This window comes from Acyrthosiphon pisum, chromosome X (genome assembly GCF_005508785.2).
Source record: "Acyrthosiphon pisum isolate AL4f chromosome X, pea_aphid_22Mar2018_4r6ur, whole genome shotgun sequence".
Taxonomy (NCBI): Eukaryota; Metazoa; Arthropoda; class Insecta; order Hemiptera; family Aphididae; genus Acyrthosiphon; species Acyrthosiphon pisum.
In genome coordinates, this window is record NC_042493.1 from 83,343,035 (window position 1) to 83,369,605 (window position 26,571).

At 26.4% G+C, this 26,571-nt stretch overlaps 1 protein-coding gene across 1 annotated transcript in view; it reads left to right on the forward strand.

The window, feature by feature from the left end:
* The window catches only part of LOC100168206, a 318,228-nt gene that overhangs the window by 224,668 nt on the left and 66,989 nt on the right, over positions 1–26,571 (forward strand). The window contains exons 10-17 of the mRNA XM_008186112.3: positions 1,742–1,944; positions 6,075–6,150; positions 9,259–9,467; positions 10,968–11,191; positions 20,288–20,463; positions 20,541–20,649; positions 20,793–20,940; positions 24,158–24,401. Coding sequence (XP_008184334.2) covers positions 1,742–1,944; positions 6,075–6,150; positions 9,259–9,467; positions 10,968–11,191; positions 20,288–20,463; positions 20,541–20,649; positions 20,793–20,940; positions 24,158–24,401 — 1,389 coding nt within the window. The remainder of the gene's footprint in view (positions 1–1,741; positions 1,945–6,074; positions 6,151–9,258; positions 9,468–10,967; positions 11,192–20,287; positions 20,464–20,540; positions 20,650–20,792; positions 20,941–24,157; positions 24,402–26,571) is intronic.

Below are 26,571 nucleotides of genomic sequence, written 5' to 3' on the forward strand. Positions count from 1 at the left end.
AAACATCTGTTGCAAATTTCAAGTGCTTACAATAATTATTTTTTAGTTACAGTATAATTAAGTTTTCGTTTTTGTCAAAAATTGGTTTTGCGTAAAAATTCGCGTTTTTCCGTTATTTTTTTAAGGTTTTTCCTGCCGCTTTTGAAAAGTATTGGGAAATTTTCACTTTTGACCCCCCAAAGTACCAACTAGATTCACTTTCCTTTCAGAAAAGGTACAACTTTTGAAAATCGAAGCATTTTTACTGCTCCAAAAGTTGTCGTCAGACACAAAAAAAAAAAAAAAAAAACAAAAAAAAAACAAAAAAAAAAACACACATCATTGTAAAATCAATACATTCATCACTTCGTTCAAAATCTAAAAATCATAATACGTAAGTATTATTTTTATATTTACTGGAGCGTCTGTAATATTGGGGACTTAAAGCTTAAATTAAAAAAAAAAAATCATTACAATGGAATAGTACTCCAAATTAATAAAATCTAGATAATAGACTATATAACTGTAATACTTAAAAATAATAAGCAGATAACGTCATCAGCAGCCCACTCGATTTAATATTAAAATGAACAATAAACAACAGCAAAATTCCATGCAAATATTTTATTATTAAATAACTGTAAACGGACATAATTATTTAATAATTTTATTCCGCGAAGAATATGATTAAAAATTAAAAACATAAATATGAGTTATGAACATAACGTTAAAATACTTATTAGAAAACATAGGTTCTTTTATATTTAACTATACACTTGAAAGTGTTGATATTTCATATGTAAGTACTATGTTGTATATTATAGGGACATTAAGGATATATTTTGTCAAGGAATGTTCCACAAGAATCTCATTTTATCGTCCATTATAATATATTATTATTTATACATTTATGAATTTTATTTTATACAAAAATTACTCGTTCTCTTGATTTTACCACTATTGTCTATCATACTATTCATTTTGATTTCCAATTGAGTAGGTATGTACCTAAACCATTTGTTGAATAGGATACTTATATTATAATTTTCAAATTTACCCTTTAAACTATAAATATATATTTATTTCATTATATTACCTAGTACAGAAATAATTTTCCTGAAATTCGAGCAAATGTATGTCAACTTTATTAGACGGTGTACTGTTTAACATACGTCAAGTTTTGGATACATTTAGAAATAAAAAATATATATTTGTTACCCGATAGATAATAAGTCTCTTTAAATTAAATTCTATTCTTGGATGTTCCAAAAAAAAATATTTTACAGAACACCAGTTTTTCATTTGAATTATATATTTTGTTGACCTACATCAAAAAGGCAAGTCGAAAATGGCAAATTTTACAGGAGAGAAAAAAAAACATTTCAACCATTTCGTTAGCCTAATTTCCTAATTCGTAAAAACCGACTCCATCATCTATTACAATAATAATATTTAAAGATGACTTTTTCTTGGTCTTAAAATAATACATCGGATATATGATGATTTATAATTATCAATTTCATGGAGGATAAATTTATAAAATTGGAGTTGCGACATTTTCGATTCAGGCTTACGATTTGTTTTATATCTTACCTAAATAACTGTTGCTTTAAAATCATAAATCAACGTTTTTTTTAGAACTTTATAAGTTCATATGAGCTATAATTATTTATTAATTAATATAATATATGTTTTAATTTAATTACAATTTAAAATGTTAGCTTTCATTTCAATAATTATGACTTCTTTAATATATTTCTAGAACGAATGTTGCTTCAAAATGTTGCCAATTATGACCAAGCAGGTAAACCATCGGATTTGCCAACGCTGCCTTCACGATTATTTCGGAGGATGAAATTTACACAAACCGATAGTGCAGAAGAACGTCACAGTAGTAATCCAGAAAATTTTTTTGGGTCGATTTGGTCACTCAGAAGCAAAGTCAGCAACAAGACTCTCGAAACGGTATGAAAAAAGAATACATTACAAATTTAATTATAAATTTAAGAAATATATATATATTTAAGGTAATTTTAAGACATCATGAATTTGGGTTATTGATTATGACGTAGCTGTATCAGACTCAACTAATCAAATAAAAAAAAAAATAGTCATTAACAAATATGAGGCGTCACCAACTGAATTTCAAATAATATTATTTTTTATCTATAACACAGATGAATACAAACAAATATAAAATCACCGATTTATGTGAAGAGATTTAAATTTCCCTAAAGGTACCTTTTATTTGTTTACTCATTAAATTCTGGGAAGATCGATTGTTTACAACATGCTGAGACTAAATGGCATTTTGACATGCAAGTATAAAACGTAGCTGCCATGCGATCAAGTTAAAAATAACTTGACACGTTTAACTGGCATTCAACTCAGCCGAACAGTTCAGTCGTTTGACCACAATCGATTTGTGTTTAGGTGACATAGGTACCTGTTTTATGTTTTTACCAGCATAGATGCAATTTGAATTAGTTTCCCGCAAAAAATTTACAAGAAACATTTAGGTAGTATGTGGTATTGTTTTCCGAACTAAATGATTTAGTATTTAATTTTAAACTATTCATATCAACATAAATATTGTACTTTTCAGAGGTGAGAGTCACCAGACAGAAATGAACGCACCATTTACTGTATAATGTTCGTACTTTTAAATTTATTTTATTTTACAGTATATGTAACAAGAATCCCAGAAACTGTATTCCTTAAATATAGGTACATACAGCGTGGTTTAATATAGATTACCTATAGATTATTGGTTTGAACCAAACAACGTTTTTATAAACTAACACCATATTATTAATAATATTATAATTTGCAAATTACAAAGTCAAATTTATTGATAGATTGAAATGCCGAGTGATTTTTTTTTCCTCAAATATGATTGAAAAATCCACCAAATAATTAATGTTATTTATGAATTGGTTTCCCATTACGTGCAGAAAATATAAGCATTGGTTGTGAATTATTAATGCATCCTGTAGGTATGTATTATGTATTATAATTATAGGCGTATTTTGATATGCAAGGACTTTTCAATAGCTGATATCAATTAAAATTGATGGTTACAAAAATATCACATATTATTTTAAATCGATATTTATAATTTTTACCGACAATAGTATAGAAGATATAATTTATTATTGTTTACCACTGTTTAATATCATGATTTCGTGGTTAGTCATTAGCTAGTGGTACATTTTTGTTTGCCGATTTATTTCAATGAAATTTAATTTAGTATAGGTGTCTATAATAATGTTGCCCTGTTTCAATGGGTAAATTAATTGTTGGGCTGATCCATTATATCGGTCAAACGTTGACACGAAAGCTTATCGTGAAATAATTAAATGTCTATGCCCTATCACGTTCAGTCCCTTTTATATATATACCTATATATCGTGTATTTTATATATATACATATCATACGTTGCATGATTATAGTTTGAGCGTACGTTGATCACCCCCAAACCAATAATATTCGTTCGACGTAGATTTCATGTCATCTCCATACACTCAAATGTGACTCTTGGGACGGTACGTGTAGTTAGTTAAAATTCAATTACCTTGGCACGGGACCAGTATAATACTGATGCCGCTCACAATGTGTTAATTCTATTGATCGCCTATACCTTGTTGACATTCGATAACGTGTTAAGACCGCATGCAATTCAGTTTCGTTGTGCACATTTTAAAAGCCTGTAGAGCACCATTTAGAACTTTTATAAAAAAAAAATAGGTACCCACTCATTGACTGTACTATAATCAACACAATCCGTTTTGTACAACACTACAAAATATAATAATATGTTATCATCAGAATGTCCTCATAATGATTTAGTTATTAGTTCTCGACGATCCGTATATTTTAAGGGATGTCCCGGGTGGTTTTTCCCGCTCAGCTGGTGGAGCTTAGTGGAGATTCGTTTTTTTTTTTTTTATGAGTTTTGTCTGTGATTTACTATTTTAAACATAATATTATATTTAACTATACTATACATCTATAACGTAATTCACATTTATTTGTTTATATTGTATTGTAGATTTGTGGGAGGAATCATAAAAACTTAGCTTGAGAATGATTGTTATTGTAAATTGTGTGAAAGCAAACACGTGTATGAATGCCTACCGTTATATTTAGGGCAGAGAATGATATTTTTTATTGAACTATTCTTAAAATATATGCATAGCGTACTCGTAAATGCAATTATTCAAAATAAAAGTACCAAAATATCTAAAATTTTCTCTGAAAAATAATAAACTCTAATATTTTTGAAATTTTCGTCATAATATGAAAACCATTACAGAAAAAAAAAACATGTTTACATTTTTCATTTACCTCAAATCCATTAATACTTTTTAGTTTCTCGCCATTGTTTCGAAGAAATCAATATAATTTGGTGCTTTAAAAGGTATATTAACATATTATATTTATAATTTTTTTTTTTTAACAAGTCTATAATTTTTGTTAAATTGTCCTCGATTTTTTTCTGCCACTCTGCTCAACCCATGGGCTGCAAAAGTTATCAAGTTGTCTGCTCATATAATAATATCCTGAACAATTATTGTTGATTTTGTATTTCATGTTTTGTTAAATTATAAAAAAGAGCATTTTAGTACTATAACTCTTACATTTAAAAATTCTAAAATGTCTATAAAAATGCAAAAATATGCAAAACAATATCATATATTCAGAATCATTAAGCCATGAAACACTTTTTGGTTTAAACTAGTTATTTTTTTCACTGAACAATAAAACAAAAAGGATGCAATGCCATATAAATATCTGTCCTAATTATTATAAATTGAGGTGCAATTTATATAAAATACAACGATTTATGCTTTTATAAATTGTTATTTGTTTAACACTGGACAGTAGACTAATCTAGGGTTTTCACAAGACCCAGTTTTGTCCAGTTCATCACCGGCTGTGGGTAAATCATGTTTTGGGACGGCCAATCGTTCAAGAATTAAATTTCAATAATTATTAATTATTATATCAACATTTCTGGTTGAAAAATATTATTTTGATAAATGATAATATAAACGAGTCGATGATAACAGCTTGAAGGTGATGACTATTATTGGCGATTACGTTTATTCTTTTATCATTCTAATGTTCATAATATTTATAATTTTTGATACACTTTATCCCTAATCACAACATTTTGTTGTTTAATAATTTGGAGTTTTTTTTTTTGTTTATCCAAATGTGTGTCTGTCAATACCATTTGGAATAGTAAAAATTCTTAACTCTTCAACTTCTATATATTTTCTGATAGGAAAGTGAACCTAATCGGTACTTTCGGATGCCAAAATTAAAAAAAAAAAACATTTATTACTTTTCTTATTTAGTAATTGGCAAAAACAAAAAATAATTTTTAGATAAAATCCATATTGAAATTGTATTGTACTTATCAATAACGATTAACCGCGATGAATCTTGCAATTTTCACCAAAAAATTATGATAACATATTTATACATAAAATAATCTTCGAAATATTTCTACTCTTTTAAAGATAGTTAAATTAAATAAATAAATACATTTGACATTTTATAAAGTTATTTTTTTAATTATATTTTTTCTATAAATGTCAGTGTAAAAATGTTAAGCCCTGTAAAAATGCTTAAAAATGTAATACAATAGTATCCTTATAAGTTGCTAATACTGAAATTAAAAAAAAATAAGTCGAGAATAAATACAGTTATTTTTTATGAGTGTTTAAAGTTTGAATTTTGATGAAATTCATTAAAATTGCAAATCTTTGCAAGTTATTTCGTACATAACTATATTCATAAAATGTTTAGTATTCATACCCAAGGTTTGAAAATTGAATACAAGGTTCATGTAAGTTTATCTTACACGATTTTTTTGTAATTATTGCACAATTATTTTTATACCTATAAAAATAATTTGTATTGGTACCTCTCATTTTAATGTAATTATGTTACCTACTTGTTATTTTCAATTTACTATGGCGTGCTTTAAAAGTTTACAACTTCGCCTTAATTGCAATATAATATTTTAATATTTTGTTTTTTTAATTTATTTTATAATACTTAAAATGACTTGTTTATTTGACAGGATGAAGTGCGTAATCATGCTACTACACAAAGTAACAAAACAAAAACCGATAAAAAGAGTGTCATCAACGATTACGGTAAGAAACTTCAAGCCCATACATATAATATTATATCGCAGACATTTTAAATTCGTGAAACTTTTCTTTTAGTTAAACTACAATTTATATTGATCAGGAATATTTTTAATACTAATAACATATTATTATATAATAAGTGACTAAGTCATGTAGTAGCAATATTTTTCTGATATTATTTTGTCCCCTTTTTAGTTCAACTGTACCTTTTCGAATAGATTTTATAAACATTGCAGAAAAAGTATATGATTCACAATAATTGTTAAATAAACAGAGTGACCAACGAAGAGTTACTAATTTAAATGCTGGTGTAATGGAATTTACATTAAACCGTCATTCTAAATTAGCGAATCTCACGGGACATTCCTGTATGTTACAGTTTACGACAGTTACGTCACCATCAAATAGTGCATTAGAATGCATACTGATTTGAAACAAAATAAAATATTATAGTTTCCATTTAATAGAGCAACCTCTATTTCAATATTTTATAAAACGATATCGTTAAATATTATTATTATTATTATTATTATTAATAATATTTTACTAGACCGTTTTAATAATAAAATCAATTTAAATTGTCAAAAGCGTAAATTGTATACTTTACAGTGTGCCTCGGGGTGAAGTGACCGGCCGGCGCCATAATATTATGATAGTTGGTGTATCTTAAGTTATGAAAATAATATTTTGAAGGAGAGGTAGGGTCTAACACTTTTATTATTTTTTTTTTATCAAAAGTTAACTTACCGCACATTTTCTGTTGTATCCTATCAAAACCTATCCACATTTATTTTTTTTTTTTTAATATTCAAGCTATTTTAATGTACTGTCAACTAGCATACATAACTAAACTATAAATGCACAAATTATTTTTATTAAATTTAGAAAAATTGTCAAAACTTAATATTTTTGAAAGTAATAAATGTACCTAATAAAGTTATAACAAAATAACTGAGTTAGACTTGCCTTTAAAGGGGTGTTTTCATAACTTAAGTTATACTGTCATATAATGCCGGCTAGTTACTTCCTCCGGGACATATTGCATTATGGTAATTTAATAAAAAAATTACAAGTATTCTGTTGGAGGGCGGTAATAATTTTGACCACCCAAATATTTATCTTTGATTATTATTGGTATCACAGTTTAGTTTCTCTATTGTGTATTATGCATACGCTTTCCATCAATCCTGAAATTTGGATATTGGTATTTCAAGTTTTACATCCTTTATTTCACTTATATAAAAATTATAATAAATATAACTTATAAGCCATAGTTAAATAGTTTATAATAGCTGAAGTAGCCCATAAGAACAAATATTATTTTTGGTTTCCGTCCAATGGATTGTAGTTTTAAATAAACTTCTACTTAATGTTCTAAGTACTTCAATAAAATGATCAATCAATGGGTCTGGATTGTAAAACGAATTGGTCTTTCAAGTGACAGTGTAATGATTTTTGACCATTGGTAGCCCTTAGCTCGTTTGAAGGTGGCTTGGCCCTGAGGTGTGGTGTCATTTTCAATAAATTTATATAGCTATAGTTTTCAAAATTCCCAATAGATGTAAGTTTATACTGTAGATATATATTGTAAAATTATCTATATCTAAAAATGATTATCAATCGTCATCATAATTTTTTACTATAAAATACGATGCAATAAAAATAGCTTTTATCTGAACACGATAACTGTTGTTTTTAAATTAGAAAAATATACTAAATTCGAGAACTGAATACAACGAGCGTTATATTTTAAACTGAAACGTATGTAGTGCAACAGGTAAAATGTCGTACCAGGTACTTATTACAATTTATTTTTATGATTTTATCCCTTTACAACTATTAATTATGATTGCGTTCTAATTATAGTAATTTTGAAAAAGCTTAACGGATTTTGTACATTTTTAATTCTAAGTTGTTTTTCATATGGTTAAATTACGTATTGCGATGTATTCAATTATAAAGCTAATACTAACGTTATAATTAAAAAATAATTATTAACTTCAATACTGTGTCTAGTATATAGGTACCTACACTAACTAGTTTTTAGCATCAATAGTCTCTCTTATAACTGGTGTTATTATCGATATAATATTTTATACATTTGGGATATTTATTTAATTTTCGATATTGTTTTAAAATAATTTTATAACAATTATTTTTTTGGAATAATATATTATTAAGTTTATAAACTTAGTGGAGCAACTAATGTAGGTACTAGTTTTACAATGAAGTGTGTCTTATTATTTTATTTTTTTTGATCAAAGATATATTTATAGTAGATATTTCTTAGATTTTTAACTGTAAACGAGAAAAGTCTTTGGGGATAATTAATTATACATTCACCTATTATTATGAATACAAACTATACGTTTATATGATGACATTGTGCGTAAAGCTGTTTCTAGTAAGTTGGGTTAAAGTATACAGAACTATATTATTAAAACATATTCGAAAAAAATGACGTCGAACTCTTTTCTGTTTATTTGAACTGCTTTTCTCCTGACTTCTGTCTGGACTCTTTTCTCGGACTTTTTTAATATGACATTCCACTTCTACTATATTATAGTATAGTGACTTCCCAAGTTATATTAGCTAATAATTGTATTACAATAATTTATTTGTCAATTTATATTAATTATTTTTATACTCAAATCTTAATTGAAAAAAAAAACCTGATATTAAAATATGAAACTTTTAGCGTAATTAAACTTTAAATTTGTAACCGAGGTTAAATAATTTTTGTTTTATATTTGAATTGTGTTAATTTTATATTTTTAATACATTTTTTTCTACGAGACTGTAGAAAATAGCAACCGCAAAGGCGAGCAGTAACTGATCACTGGTGTCATTAAAAAAACTTTAAGACCTATTTTGGTCAAAATATTTTTGTTTTCTAATGTAGTTAATCACACAATTATAAAAAAACATCCAGATCAAATAGGTGGCGCATCAAAAATGTAGTCTTCCGAATTTAATATGATAATATTATTATAATTAAATGGGTAGGATCAATGCATTGTTGTGTGTATTATTGTGATAGGTACCTATGTAATTTTTCAATGATTATTTTTTTCTTGTTCTTTTAATAATATGATATTTATTTTTATGCAGGTATAAAACACAAAAATTCAAAAGCACTCAAGTTATACAATATAGAAAGAAAGTTTCAAGTGATTTCTCATCTTGCTGGCAACGTAGAATGTTTGGGTTTTATTTTGCACGGCCTGAACAACTACATTGTGCATATATTGAAATATTTACAAGCTAACTATGATCTGTCACTCCGTCATATTTGCAGTCTTATGAAGACAATTTTGAACGTAAGTTTATTTTAATTTTTTTTTGTATACAAATAAGTTTTTTAATATAAAAAAAAATGGATAATATCCTTCTAAGAATATTATACTGTAAAGGTTTGGTTTTAATTAATTTTAAATATTAATCTTGGTAATCTTGCGTTCAATGGTAAATCTACGACTATGGTGAAACATAATAGATATGTATTAATGATATATTATAATAAAATATTTCTTAATATGCTTTGAGTATTAAATAGTATTTATTATTGTAGGTGTTTACACAATATTGTTAATTCTAAGGTTAGAGAATTGGTGTTTAACTGATTAAATATTATATAATTGTTATTTTTAATATGGATTATGCGTCACTCCAAATATATTAATTTTCATAGAAACACTAATTTATGGTGAATTATAATCAATTCTAACTCTTAATATGTTAATATAAATGTTAATATCATTGAATATAATATACATATTAGTGTAGTAATATTAATTCACATACTCTTACTATGTAAAACGACGGTGACATCTTAACGAAGGTATATTTAAGCATCAATATAACTTAAATAAGTTAAATATTCTCTTTTCGTACACATTTAATCGTGCTTATATTTAAAATAATGTATAATGTAAAATTGATGTAACTCGTGTGAATAAATACATCTAAATATAAGTAAGAATAAATATTAAATTTATTTTTAGTACCTGATAATTTTATTAAATATAATAAAAATGAATGGCTTAATTAAGTATACAATTAATTTGTAAGAAAAAATAAATACTTTATTTACTTTCCGTTATAATTTAATATATCTCGACTTTAAGGTTTATAGATAATAGTAGCAATAATTATATAATAATTACAAATGGATTATATTATGTAATTTGCTAACCTAATAATTACAATAATAAACTATTACCTATAAACTCAAAAATAATAACATAATTATGTTTTTTTAAGTTAACTTACCTGATATACAAGCACTTATTATAAATAATAAAATTCAACGATTATAGAGTAAAGTTTAGGCAATCTATTTATTTGAAAAGTATCATGATAAAATACATACATAATACAATAAACTCGTTTATAATTATAAAACAATTTGTAATATATAAATATGTATATAATATTTTGGTATCAACCAATATAAATTAAAATATTATAAAATTACATAAAATATTAAATCAAGTAAAACTTACCTAATATTCTTTTTTTATTAAAGGATCAATACAATTACAATTCAATACTATAATATATTTTAAATTCAATATGTATTATATTCTGTAAATAATTTACATCATTGTAAATAAAATTCGGCAATGCCAATTTTCGTCAATAAAACAACCTTAGCGTCGAACGTCTTCATGTTTATATAACACTGATCACAAAAACCTAAGTAATTTAAATTCTCCTGTCCAGATTCATTAGTGTACTACCATTGCATCTATATTTCAGATTTGAGAAGTAACTACTTTTAAAAATTAATGTGCATTATTATTTTTTATGTAATTCAGGTTGCCGTTAAGGAATTTGGAGAGCAAGGGAAAAAGGAAGAATTGAGTGTGGTCCTTTGTTCGGTAATAAAAGTGTGTTTAAGTGCACTGAAAGAGATTCAACATGTCCAGTTTACAGCAATGACGATAATCAATAGAGTTATTGATATCTCCGTACAATACAACGTGTCTTTTACTAAAGCTGCTGAATCAGAATATTTACTCCATCCACACTACATATCGGAGTAAGTTTTTTCAAATTAAAATTTAGCATAATTTATTTAACGCAGTTTTATCATTTAAGTATTTTATAAAATAATAATGTTTTTAATATAATTAGATACCTAGTTCAAGAAATTCAAATCATGCACAAAGATTAAACTTGTAATAAATTCTAAAAAAACACTTGTACTTACATATTATTGTACTAATGTATAGGTATATTCATACAATATAGATAGTGTTAAATTAATTCAGCTCCTTCCGTAGCATAGTAGGCAGTAGAAAATAAATATTAAACAGTACAATATCCATGCCAGTTTTTAAAACAATATGTTGTAATAAATAAATAATATACTCTTATATACTTATTGAAGAAAATATTGTGAGAAAGAATTAGTTTTGTATTTGTTATTCTGTAAGTCTTGACATTTGTATTCTTAAAATATTATATTCACTATTTATAATCTAATCGTTAATTCAGTTTATTTTACCTCAGAAATTAAACATTAAACGTTTATAAGAACATGGATCTATACTGCTTTATAATTTTGTTAATCAAATCTAGTTTGAAATAACGTTTGCTCGTTAATTTTAAAATCACTAGTTATAGTTTTGATCAAACATCTGCTTTTGATTAATTTTAGAATAAGGCAATTGAGTGGAAAACAATAACATATTATCTATGGCCCACTCAATTGCGAAGATCGTGGTGTTTTTACAAGATTGTTGAAGACATTAGGTCTTTTTTTTAGTTTACATAATATTTAACTTATTTGCTTAATTACTTATATATTTGGGGTGATTATTTTAACACATAACAATTATTACCTCGAAAAGTATAGACGATTTTGAAAAAAAAAAATTATTTTAACAAATTTTTTTACAATTTTTATTATTATCATTCAAAAAGTATTCTACTTGTTCGGTCTACAACATACAATTTAATTTTAAAATTCCAAGCAAGAACATTTTTCTAAGAATAAACATTAATATTAAAAATCACTTTTCAGACTAGTAAGGTATAGTTAACTTATAAGTATTTATATTTAGATGGGTGGAATTGGTAGCACAGGAGTTCCATGGAATATGCTGGTCTACTATTATAACCTTAGAAATAATTAACTATTCGATCGATATTTGATTTTTCTACACAACGGTTTGTGAAAAAGCATCAGTCCACAGAATATTTAATCAAACTTATATTTTTTTTATGTAAAACAGTAAAAACTTAAAATATTATATTTTTAATATAGTTTTGGAAATAACTTAAAGTTATGTAAAAAATATATTTTAAGAAACGAATACTTTTTTTAGATAGTGTGTGTTTACTGTAAAACAATCACTCAGTATACATATTTTAATAAGCTGGTATGTAAAGCTTTGTATTACCTAAAATAATACTCTTGTTGCAAATTTAATACATTTGAGACTATTGCAAATAATACAAAGACCTTAAGACTTTATAGTTTTAAACTTACCATTATCTGTGTATGACGTGCATTTTGGTTTATTTCAGACCATAATATTACTTATGATGTTTATCAAATATATGACAGTCAACCTATGTTTTCCTAAAGTATATGCACTTAATTAAAATTACAATTTTTAGTTCGATGTAAAAACGTCATAATAACATGATAGAATAATTTATGCTTATTCTGTATTCATATTTAGTAACTTTATTGTGGTGTGTGTTGTAAATAATTAAATTAAAACATGAATACATATTCTTAAGAAAACTGATGTTAAATGCCATGATGAACTTTAAAGAAATAATTAATTAATTCGTGAACACTAACCTCACATTTTGCGTTTAAAATCTTCTTTACAATATTTATAAAATGTATTACAAATTTAAAAAAAAAAAATGGGTAAGTGAATGTCGCTCTGCTGTACAGTAGGTTACAAGTTGGTCACTGTAATGAATGGAATTAAATTTAAATTCAATGATATATCATTGTATGAGAAAAGCTATTCTGAGCGAAAACGGTCAGTCAGCCTATGATATAACTAAGTATATTTGATGATATTAAGGTGAATAAAGTAATTTATATACAACCCATTTACGAGGAATTTTGTTTTAAATTTTCAATCCTTAGCTATAAAAGTTGAACATTTTATAAATTTTTAACTACAAAATAATTATTAAATTTGAAATGTGATACATTTTGTCAACATCTGAATTTAAATGCTTATAAAAAAAAACTGTGCCATGTATTTTTAATATTTTTCACTGCTATTCTAACAATATAAATCGAGTGTAACGATATCCTTATTTTGTTGTAATTAAAAAGCGAATGACTGTAGATACTTGAAAATTTCACTGAATGTTTATACAAGCCTTTTCTATACACCATTCAATTTTGAAAATATTATGACTCTTTTTGACCTGTTTACGGACATTGTAAGTTTTCAATTTTTTTAGTTTTTTTTTTTCTACAAATATCAATAAAATTTTATTTGTTGCGTGAAAATTTAATGCAAGACTCCAAATATATTGTTACAATAGCAGTTGAAAAATATTAAAAATAGATAGGAATAGTTTTTTTTTATAAGCATTTAAATTCAAATGTTGACAACATTTATCTCATTTAAAATTTAATAATTATTTTGTTGTAAAAATATGAACTTCAAACGCTCATGAAAATTTAATTTGATTTTCTTGTAGACATTTTTTTTTTTTTTTTATAAAGGTAAACAAACTCATGAGGAATCTTTATTACATTTTAAAATTTTAGATTTAAAAAGAAAAAAATTTACGAATTCTTAACTCAAAATAATTTGCTAATTTTCGTGATTTTTACGTATTTTGTCAATATTTGAACTTAAAATGCTTATAAAAAAAAAAATGTGATTGGATTTTTAATTTTTTTCATCTGTCTTTGAAACAATATATTAGGAGCCTTCTATTAAATTTTCAAGCTTTTATGTATCGAACAATAAAATTTAATTAATATTAATAGAATAAAAACTAAAAAAGGTGGGTAAGTGGATGTTGCTCTGACGTACAATAGGTTACAAGTTGGTCACTGTAATGGATGATGTTAAATTTGAAACTAAAAATGTCCCTAAACAGCTCAAAATAAGTCAAAATATTTTTAAAAAGGCATGGAGTATAGAAAATTCTAATATAAATATTCAGTAAAAATTGCATGTATCTGCGGTTCTTTGTTTTAGAGTTACACCAAAAACCAAAATTGATTTAGCAAAAAATTGATTTTACGTAAAAATTTCCATTTTTCCTTTATTTTTTTTCTATTTTTTTTCGGCGCTTTTGAAAACTATTGGGAAATTTTTACTTTGGATTTGTTTTGATAACAAATCATATGCTTGGTAAAAAAGCTGACAATTTAATACCAATAAATTACATAAAAGTTTTTCAAAGCAATTTAAAAGATTTGAAAATACATAGACACTCTTTTTTTTATAATGTTTGAAATTATCAATTGTCATAAAAAATTTGTCAAAATCACAAAAACTTGCAAATTAGTTTATAGTTAAGAATGTAAACAATATATCATTTCGAAGCTTAAAATATAGCTAAATTTAATTAAACGTTCCTGAAAAGTTGTCTTATAGAAACATATAATTCTTAAAAATACATTCGCTCAATTTCTTTTTATAGACATTTCTAATTCAAATTTTGAAAAAATTGGATACTAAGCAAAAAAAAAATGACTATAGTTATTTTGTTGAAATTCAATAGAACATTTTTCGTAAGCGGTCCGGAACTTTCTGTCATATTTTTGTTGTACTTTTTTTCTTAAACTAAACAATCCTTTAAATTTGTGTTCAGTAAACCCAAGTAATATTAAAACTTAGTTTAATTAGAAAGCTTGAGAGGAGAAACCTTTTCCTAATGTCACTCCTAGGTGGTGGCTTATAGGGTTAGGTTAGACGGGGATGAAAGGAACGTCACTATTTTATTTTCAGTATTTTGAGGGAACTACTAGCATTGGCTTGCATAGATTTATTGCTAGGATATTTGGGTGATCGGAGAATGAGTTATTGTAATGTGTACAGGATTTGATAGTGGTTTTTATAACTGTATTATTTTTTTGGTCTGAGTTAGTGTTTGATTTGAAATATAGAAAAATGTTTTTGTTTTTAAACGAAAGATTTTATTTTGAGTTATTTTTATTAAGCTTATAGATTTAATATTTTTGTGAAACTCAAATATTGGACACCATACATACAAAATTGTTTTAGTAGAGTTTTATCAAGATTAGTTAAAGAAATGTTTTTTATTTAGTAGTTTTACTATTTGTGAGTGATGTTCACCATTAGACCTGTAGGTTACATTGGTTGTGAAGAGTTGTGAGTTAGATAGTAGCTGTGTATCAGTGTAAAGGGTGTTACAGTTTTTGGTATACCTATAAAAAAGAAGGCCAGTAAGTTGAGTTAGAGGGATACTGAATTTGGTTTGGTTCAAAGAAGATCGTAATAATATGTAAGACATTTTTACCATGCATTTTTCTGTTTTGCCAATCCCAATACCAAGGATGTTTTGCATTCATTTCTCCGCCGACTATAAACTTACGGCCTAGATATTAAAAAAAATGTTTTAATTGCATTTATTATTTTATATTATCGTGAAAATTAGACATCAGTTATTGTGGGTGGGATATGGCTTATTCGGGTAGAGATTATAGAGGATTGTAAATAATTTGTATTGTAATTTGGAAGATCTTATTGAATAAATACATGAATAAAATTAGGTATAATTGCAGAGGCTGCAACGGTGGTATCATCGGCGTGATTGGATGTGATCAGTGAACTTAAATTATGAAACAAATATGTCTATTAATTTATTACAAGTTCATTAGTTTGAATTATAATACCATTGCGATTCCAGAGGGAAAAAAGAGAGAGTTATGAGTGAAATTATTTACCAATTTTTTTAAAAATTAGTTGTGTAATGACTGTTATTCACTGTGATATAAGAGTGTTACTATTGATTTCATTTCTAAGGAGTGGGTTGATGGATTTGGTTTGGCAACTTTATAGTAAGAGATATGCGAGGTTGGTGGGAGAAGTTTCTTATATCCAGAATTTTTTTAGAAGAGGGTAGTACTATACATTTTTTTGGGAGAGATATCTTGGAGGCGGTCTTCGAGTTTTTTTTCAGTTGATTATGTTTTTGGTACCACCTGAAGTTGGGGGGATGATTTCCTTGACATCCCACAGTGATAGGTGGGACGTCGTTTGCTTTATTACAGGAATAATTGTTAGGTAGTGCTCTAATGTTTTTTAAGTGGTTTTTAAGTGAAATCTGTTATGTACGACGATAACTACGAGTGCTTTACATAAAAGGTTGTAGTCGAGATTTTGATTTTAGATAAATATTGGAGGTATCTATATGACTCAAACTTTGTTCAATTCATTATTTAATATTCGGTGTATGGTGTTCAAAATTTATCTTAACTTTCCTGTTTCCTGGAATAAAAATTCTGATTCGCAGCAGTATATTATCAGGTAGGCAATCTACCTGTGGTAGATCGCGGACCCCGTACTGTTTATACGTAACTTTATAATTTAACTCTAAAGTTATACCAAGTATGTTACTGAACTCCTCCTAAACGACTGGACTAATTGTGAATGCCGAGTGTGTCAACCAATATTTCCTCATCGTACACCAAGAAGTGGCATTGTTTTATGTACGTAACTTATATGTGAATATGATACGCTCAATATTTACGTAATTGCGATACATATTATATTAAAACACATGGTACAAAAAAATTAAATGCATTCAATGAATACACTAATTTCACGGCAACTAATAATAATCATTATAATAGTTTTAAAACCCATGGCAACCTTTTATAAACAAAAAAATTTCTACCGTAAATCTCTAAATCCCGGTTAGAGCACACCCTAGTACCTAGGGGAGTGGTTTGTGAATCTAAAAAATCCGAGGCGTCACCTAAATGCATACAAAAAAAATAATTCAAATTGGTCCAACCGTTTAGGAAGAGTTCAATCACAACACATACGTACAGTAGAATTATATTTATAGTATTAAATTATATAATAACAATATAAAAAATCCAGAGTGACAAACCGTCTCCGCTAAGAATCATTTTTCGTGTATAATGGTATTATATCATTGAATTCAAGTTTAATGCAATCCATTATACATTGACCCACTTGTAACCTACTGTACAGCAGAGCAACATCCACTTACCCGATTTTTTTATTTAAATTATTTTCTTACAATTTGTTTAAATTAATATTATGTAACTAGTAAACAAGTATTTTTTTTATGAACTCAAATTTGTTACTATTAAACTGTCGACGATAATATAATAAGATAATAATATGGTAGACCTGTCTTAAAATCATGAAAAAAAAATATTTATATAATGTTATGCTATAAACCTATATTATGATTGTCAATTTTCGTTGATTTTACATGGCACCAAGTATACTATAGACATGATAGACATATCATAAAATGGTTAATATTAATCGCGCATTCAAGCAACAACTCATATATTATGAAAAAAAAAAATCTGGTCATAACTTTTTTATTTTTTCCATTTTTCGTAGTCATCTTTGGGACGAAACTAGAAGCGTTATGTAACCAAAATGTTACTTTTGATACTCAACTTTATATATTTCGTTTTATTTTCACAAACATTGTATAAATGCATATTAAATTAAAACATTATTAACGTAACTGGTAGGTAGTCAAATTAAAATGTATCATTGGTTACTTTGGACCTCAAGCAACGGCGCTGCCTCATGGGACTCTGAATTTGGCTCCCGTTGCAATCGTCACGGTGAGCTTCTCCTCCCTAAATACGCTACAGTGTTATTCTATAACAACACTCACTCGATTTGACATAGCAGCTTGATTTATTAAAACAAACTAATACCTACATTTAATAAATGGAAAAGAGACGAGTTATTGTACAAGGACCGTTCACAATCACGGTTTGAATGTAAAATGGACTACAGGGAAAAATTATATTAAGAATATAAAATTCGCAGGGAATGTGTGTCGATGTGCACACGCGGATTGCTAAATAAGTGTCTCTCTGTGTCAGTCGATACTGCTGTAGTCACTGCCCCTTGCTCATGCCCGGCGTATGCGTGTCATCGGTAGGTGATAGGTATAGGTAATCGTCCGATAAAGTGACAAAAAAAAGTAGGGCCAAGCAACACTGTCATGTCACTTTGGGAAACGGGTGCACTGTCGAATAGAATAATATAACGGTCATAACCATGTCAAACTCATCTATCCAATAAAAATATTATATAATATTATAATTTAGTGCGACGACTGGTTTAAGGTTGACCTGGTGTCAAATAAAAAAAAAATGTTACCGGCTTCTATAATATTTGTCTATAATAATATGCACAAGTCAACGTTTCAGGGCCCGAATTTCATTCCTAACAATCACTTCTGTGTTGCTGCGCACACCGATTGTTTCTTTTTGACTAACAAAGTATAACCGGTAAAATATATAGATATATTAATAATGATTATAATATTATGATATGATCACGCATTAAGATTTATGAGTACAAATAAAAAATAATACTATAATAATATTATACACGAATGGTTAGTGATCTCATTATACAAAATAAATAAGTAAATATATCTATGTAGATATTAGATAGGTACTATTTCGAACTACATTGGAGACTGAAGCCAAAAAAAGCTTTTGTGTAAAACACGAAGAATTAATCGTGGTTCGTATTCGAAACAACTATTAGTAGACATGATTATATTCAATAATACTATAAATTTATAAAACAAAATAATAATTGTTATTGTTGGTGACATTTATAATATAATAATAGATTAATAATGTAAGATAAAACACTTTTTGTTTGGTTTTTTAAAGGAGTAAGTCGTCGAGAAAATGTAAAATTGGCCCAGTATTACATTTATTGTGGTATACATGACCTGATTTAATCTTCTGACAGCAAATAATGTCTTATAGACTATAGTACACAAAGTCATATAATACAACAATATCGATTTATTAACTAATGAATACCTACGTCGAATGAATGGCACAATTATACAATTGAATAAAAAAAAAAAATGCTGTCAAGAACATATATCTACTATTTTAAAGTAGAAAATAAATTGTATACAGTTATCTATAGACTATAGTTATTTGATAATTATAAATGTCCATGAATCATTAAATAAATGATAATTATTATAAATGATTAAACATCATTAGTAGGTATTGATAATTGTTACCTTATCGTGATTGTTTCCTAATACCTAGTGTTTAAAATTCTCAGAATGTCAAAAAAAAATGTTAAATTAGCTCATTATAATAATATGTTACACACGGTAGTTTAAAAACAAGGAGGCTCAATTTACACTTAAAATTGTTTTCATCTGAAAAACCGAGTTTGTGATTGGTCTAATATCACAAGTTGGTGTAACAAATTGTTGGGCTGGATTTAAAACACCCAAGTCATCCCTTGCCATCGAAAACAAATTACCGACAGTTCTTTATTATACACTATGCGTTTGTTATAATAATATATTATTTTATTCTGTTCTGTTGTCGTTTTTTTAAAGTATCTACCTACTAGAGTAGTGGTATTGGTCTGTCGAGTGTGTTACATAGTTGAAGGTTGTCAATGAATGTAATTAATAATTATTAGTATTAATTTATGTGTACTGCTTTAGATACAAATACTTACAGTATTATTAACTGAAGAATTAGTGGTTTATAAATAAAAAAACATTTCTGTAAAATTTCGTGTGTAATTTGCAAGATAAAAATGCAACTTGTATTTATTGTTCTTAAATTAGGTTAATAATGTTCTGAGTTTTGTTCCCAAACAAATCGTGTTGGAAATATTTTTTAAAAAAAAAACTTATATAATACTGCTTAAAATTATAATGTTAAAGAAACATATCACATGCTTATTTTTTTTTTATCCCAATCACACATTTTCATATTTAAAACTATTTTGTGGTTAAAATACGATGTATGTCATTAAGCTTGTTAAGCCTGAATAAATATAGTACAATATAAATAAGACTTAGAAAAAATTTAATTAATTTGAAGAATGAAAATTCAAACAATTCTTCATTTACGTTAAAATGTTTTCGTTTGTGAATGATTTGTTCTAAGGATGAATAAGTACAAATCGAGTAAAGATGATTCAAGTATTGGTGATGATAAAACAAAACTGGGTGGTCCTAATAAGAAATTTGCATCTATGTGGCGTTATTTCATCGGCGATCAGGCATTCAGTAACAAGACCGGAAACTCAAAAACGAATATGAACACTAGCGAAAGCGTTATTGGTGGGTACCAATCTAACAAATAGTCCACAATTTGAGGTTATTGATAAAATGCAATAACCGAATTTCTGATATTTTAGGCATTTTATCCACCGCTAACGTCTTTTCGATTATCAACGTATTGCACAATTCTCAAACCCTATACAAAAGAGTCATTGGAAGTAAACGTTTGTGTGCACCTAGCCAAAGGTTCGTACAACAATATAAATAATAATCATAATGACTCGTAGGTAGCCAATACTATTGAAAATGTTTAATAATTTAAACCAATAATAACAATAATATTATTATAGTAAATTGTGATTATTGATGACGCCTTTACTGTGGTTTAGGTCCAGTCATTGTGGTTACCACTGCTTGCAGATACTAAGCGCTCGGACATTGCTATTCATGTCGCTAAATGATGATGTAAAAAGCAAGCTCGTTGAGGAAACACATCTAAAAATATTGGCTGCCTCGCTGGAATCTACCAACGATCCGGTCAGTAATTACATTAAGTATTGCAGTGTTATAGTTTTAACAGAGGTCGTTAAACGTGAACTGAGATAAGTGATAATATTGTTATAATACATAAAGTAGAGAACGACGTGTGAGTAGGTACAATATTGATAATGAGCTACCTATACTAACGACAGTCAGTGTAAACCTGCAAGTGAAACGCATTTTATAAGCTAGGTACCGTTACAGTAATTTTGTGTAGGTATTATGTTTTTAGACAGTTGAAAAATAATAGGTAGTTACCTATATATTATTTCATTAAGTACAACTTAGTGCTTATTTTATTTTTAATGTTTTATTCATTATAACTTAGGAAGTTTTTATGGGGATAAGTCTAGCGGGTCTGACAATAAATACGTTAATTACAGTCTCATAGCATGAAAATATTAAAAATTGATTTTACAAAGTTGTTAAAGAAGAAGAACAAATTTAAGATTGGAGATAAAATAAAATGCTCCTTATAATAGTCGTGATCTGTTTATGCAAACAACGCTTATAGAGTTGAAAACGTTTACGTTTTGCGCCGTAAAACTTTGTATTACGTGTAATTTATTTACTATAGATAACATGATAACACAATCGAAATAATAATTATATTTAAATGCATCACTAATATTACAACTTTGTATAGGTACTATAAAAAATATAATATTTGGATAGTATTTATTTATCCTGACTTAAATATAGATAGACTAGACTACTATGGGTTTGATATTATAATTAATTAGTATTTTCAAAAGTTTTATATTTTAAATAATATTATACAACTTAGTATATATAATCACTTTTGAAAAGTCAACACACGAATGTATTATATATTCTATAATAGTTTATAATGATATTAGACATGTAATTCATATTGATTAAAACTAAACGATTTAAATATTTACGAAGATTCAAAACTCAGGAAAAAAATTATTATATTTTCGTAAATAAAGGCAATTCATTATTTATGAAGTTTAAACAGTGGCAGCGAAGCCTTAAGAATACTTCCAAAAATAATCAAAATATTCAGTGTTTAACTATTAACTTTTTTTTTATAAAATGTAAAAATTCTTTATTATTTTGAATTTTACATAGGTAATATAATTTTGTATTATATTTATGTAAGAGTATACGGTTTCAATTTTTAATTTACAATATCACACAACACTATAAGTTTATACTTTTCAATAATCTTTTTTTTTTTTTTAATTAAACAGATATTTTATAATTGAATATCACAATGGGTAATAAACGTGAGAAAAATGAACATTGTAAATTCACGTATAATATAGTACCTACAATATTCATAAATAAAAAAAATCATGAGAGGTTATCGTGTTATATTAAATAAATAAATAATCAGACATTTTTTTTCTATCAGTGATGCTGAGTATGAATGCTTTTACATTTTAGTCCATCATATCAATTTAAAATCAATTTTATGCGAAAGTGTTGTTGAAGCAATAATTTATTTGTTAAAATATTTAAAATTAAACTATGGATGTTATTCGTTGGATATTAAAAATAATATGTTTTGAATACGTAACTAAACAATATTACTCTGTTTCCATTCAAATATTTAAATTAAATTATAATGATAAAACATTGTGTTAAAGTGTTAAAAAAGGTAAATGGTGTTCCATTTATAACGACCATTGTGATATAAGCTTTTCATATTTAAATACCTTTTAAGAATTTTGAGATATTGAGGAATCTTTAAAAATTGTAATAAATAAAAAACAAAATGCTTCTAAATAAATCACTTGCATAATAATTTTATTTTTTTACGTACGAAACAAAAAGTTACAAAAATGTGATGAGGCATATAAATATTACGTCATCGGTAGATTAAAAATTTTCCTATAAAGAGGATTTATTTGGTGAAGAATGGTTAGTCTGCGATATTCGCTGAAAATGACAACGTTGTTGTAGAAACTAGAAATACCCACATCATGTTTTATTTTTAAAACATATTCTATTCTTATGGCTTGCATTTATCTCATACATTTTATTATTCAAAATGTAAACCATTGTTTTTTGAGCATGCTCTTATAGCCGTCGTAATAATGCATTGCTCATCATGGGTCTGTACTTTTGTAGGCTGTATTTAAGTTTCTCAGAATATAATACTGCCGGGTTAGATACTTATGTAATACTGTAATGTTTGAATGTTCAAATGTTTCAAGTTATATGTGTGTGTATAAAAATTAAATAAGAAAAGTGGGTTTAGTAGTTCTTGGCTAAACAAATAATATGTTAAATTATTTTTAATCAAATATGAATTGCGATCGAAGATTAAAAACCTAAAATATTTATCGTTGTTATAGAATAAATTAATAATATTATCGCTGAAATAATTATAAATACTATAGAATAAATTACAAAACGGTTTTATTTCCATTTTTTTTTTCCATTAAATTAAGTATAAGCTACCTATAAAAAACCTACTTCATTATATTTTCATCAGAATTACTTAATAATAGAGAGAATTACATAATAATAAAAGCTTTCACCAAAGGTCCTATTTGATGGAAGTACGTTAAAATGTGTCATTGAAGTTTAAGCGTAGGTATAAACTTTGCGTTGATCCAAGGGTGGCCTTTGACAAACAAAACAATAGGTAGCATTACCTTATTTTGGTATTTTTTGTAACTCTTTATTTATTTCATAATAATCACCTGCTTTAATAATACTTTTATCGTATATTACTATCTTGTTTAATTGCATCTTCGGACCAGAATTATGACAAAGGTGCAGTTATTCAAATGTTTTTTATTAGTTCAAATATATTTGTTTACATTTCATTTAAAACAAAAATCTGAAGCCACAATTAATCCAAATTAACGTTTTTAAATCGAAATATAATAGACTTAATTTTTTATTGTAGATCTTAAGAACTTATCGCAAACCCTCGGTATTTCTGTGTCTACGCTGCACATCTATGACCACTCACCTACCCGACCCAACAACCAGAAATATTGATAGGGCTCTACCATTAAATTCACTACCTACCTATAGTATACAACCCATAATAGCTGACCGTGTACATTATTATTTAGCTTAATGTTCTGAGCAAAGCTTGGAATATAATACCTACCATGATATCGTGTGCATACCTATACCTATTAGCTGGTATACCCGGTCCGGGTGTATAATATGCTATTAAGTTATACTAATTAATACTTTATCAATTTTGTGCAATTAAAACTTTCAGCAATTGCTCGTGTTGGTGTTGCAAATTGTAGCATCCATTGCACTGAACACAAAACATCACCGGGAGCTGATAGATCTGGAAATCCCAACCATTTTGAATCAATTGTTACTGCCATCTGACGAATGGTATTATACGAACCACAGTGACAAATATGGCCGCTACGTAAAGCATCACGCGGCTAGGGTGTTGGTTTACTTGGGATTCTCGTACCGAATCAATATTTCAATTTTTGACATGTTTCAAGGTAAGGGATGTTTAAATTTTCGATATTCAAATTATTTCCGTTTTTGATTTTTCAATGCATGGAATTGGTACGTCTTCCTGAAATCCTAAACAACGATACCATTATCCATATTATAATAAAAGCTATAATTTGAAAATGTGAACTAGATAGGTAGGTATAAAATATGTATCAATGTTAAGGTCAGGCTGCATGTTCTTCACCATAATATAAATAATTATTTTTAATAAAAGTTAAAAACACTTTTCCTTTTGGACTTATTTGTGACAAAATGTAAGACAACAAAATAGGATTTTGGTAAAAATGTGACATACCTTGTCAAATGTTTTGACTAATAAATTAATCACTGGTTTAAAAATTGAAAGCATGCATTTTAAAGTAGGAATTTCACCTAATTCGAATATCAAACGTTACTTTAAAAATATTTTCTTTGTGTTCTTTTTCTGTTATTTTGGAAAATATATTTTGAAATACTCAACATACTTAAATCACGTCATTTTACAAGGATCACATAAAATATGAACTTCAAATGTTGAATATATTATAACACAAAGGTTTCATTTAAGGATGTTTGAATAATTGTTGCTTCTATATTATCTTTAATATTATTTCTATAGATATCGCAATATCTTGAGTCAAAAGCTATTTATTTACGTTGTAAAGATAGAGTTCAGCTATAATAATGAAGTTACGCAACAAAAGACTGTGAAGTAAAATTTCCCGTTTTTTTTTTCATGTTAAAATCCTATTGTATTGTAACATTAAATCTATATTTCTAGGATAGTTAATGCTGTTGTTTTTTTTTTAAATATGATCATTGTGTTTAAATTTAAATTTGTTTTATAGTGGAGGATTCTTACTTTTTAACTTTATTCTAAAGCGTTTTTAATAATATGTTAATATTACATTACAACCTGTTTATTAATTTTTTTTTGTGTGTTATCCGAGAAAATCGATTTAAGTGTAGAATATTGTAATATTGTATACTAGGTAAACCGAGAACTTAAATTAAATATACTAAATGGTGTTATCGGAGATAACATTAATATTAAATATTACAATACTATTGTATAAATCGGTTTGACTGGTTATCAAATAACACAAATATTTCTAGAATATATAATTTTATTTAAAAAAAAAAATAAAAATGAATCGTGGAAAATAATTTGTGATAAAAATGAATAACGATTTTCTTTTATGTATATAAGAATATACTCTATTAAAGTTTTTTAGTGGGCTTTTTACTGACTTTACGGAACTCAAAAGTAACCTCCCTAAAAATACTAACATAACTTTCAAAATGTTAAAATTAACGATTTTAAGTGGTTAAGACAAAAATCAAAAACAGCCACATTTTCGCGATATTTTAAAAAAGATTAATTGTATAAAAATATAAATTATATTTTAAAAGGAGTGAAAAGTTTTCGAATGAAAAGTACTTACTATATTTGTTTTAATGCTATTTTGAAATTAAAATTTCAAGTGTTTAATATTATTTATTTGTATCGTATTACACGATATAAACTGATGTTTTTATTTTAATAGCTAATATATTATTTTAAATAAATACAAATATAAAACCGTACCTAATTACATATTTAGGTTTACACAATAAAAGCACACAAAAGATCATGCGTATTCGTTTTAATGTGAAGTTAATGATTTTTGTTAGGTTTTTGAGACTAATGTTTAGGGTAGAAAAACCATGTTAGAAAAACTAAAGAAAAGTTCAGAAACAATTGATGAAATATTCAATGTACCTACTCGTTTTTAACAACATCGATTTTTGTTATTTTGTTGTTATTTAAAAACACTATTTCCACTGATTATATTTTGATGAAATGCTAGTTATTGCGTCACATTATTTCTATAGACTGTTGATGATTTTTATGTTGATAAGTTTTAATTAAGTTGTTTTCTCTAAGCTGGTACATGATAAAATAATATAATTTAAAAATTTGAAAACTTACAAGTGAGCAATATTATTATGTTCTATATGTTTAAAGTTTAAATTACCATAAAATTAATTTTCACTAATATTATGATTGATAATTAATATAAAATATAATATTTTAATATGCATAATTTTAAGTTTTAAACATGAAGTGTTTTGTGTGTTATATTGTGTTTGTGTATTTATGATTTATAATAATGTAAAAATCATGAACCGTAA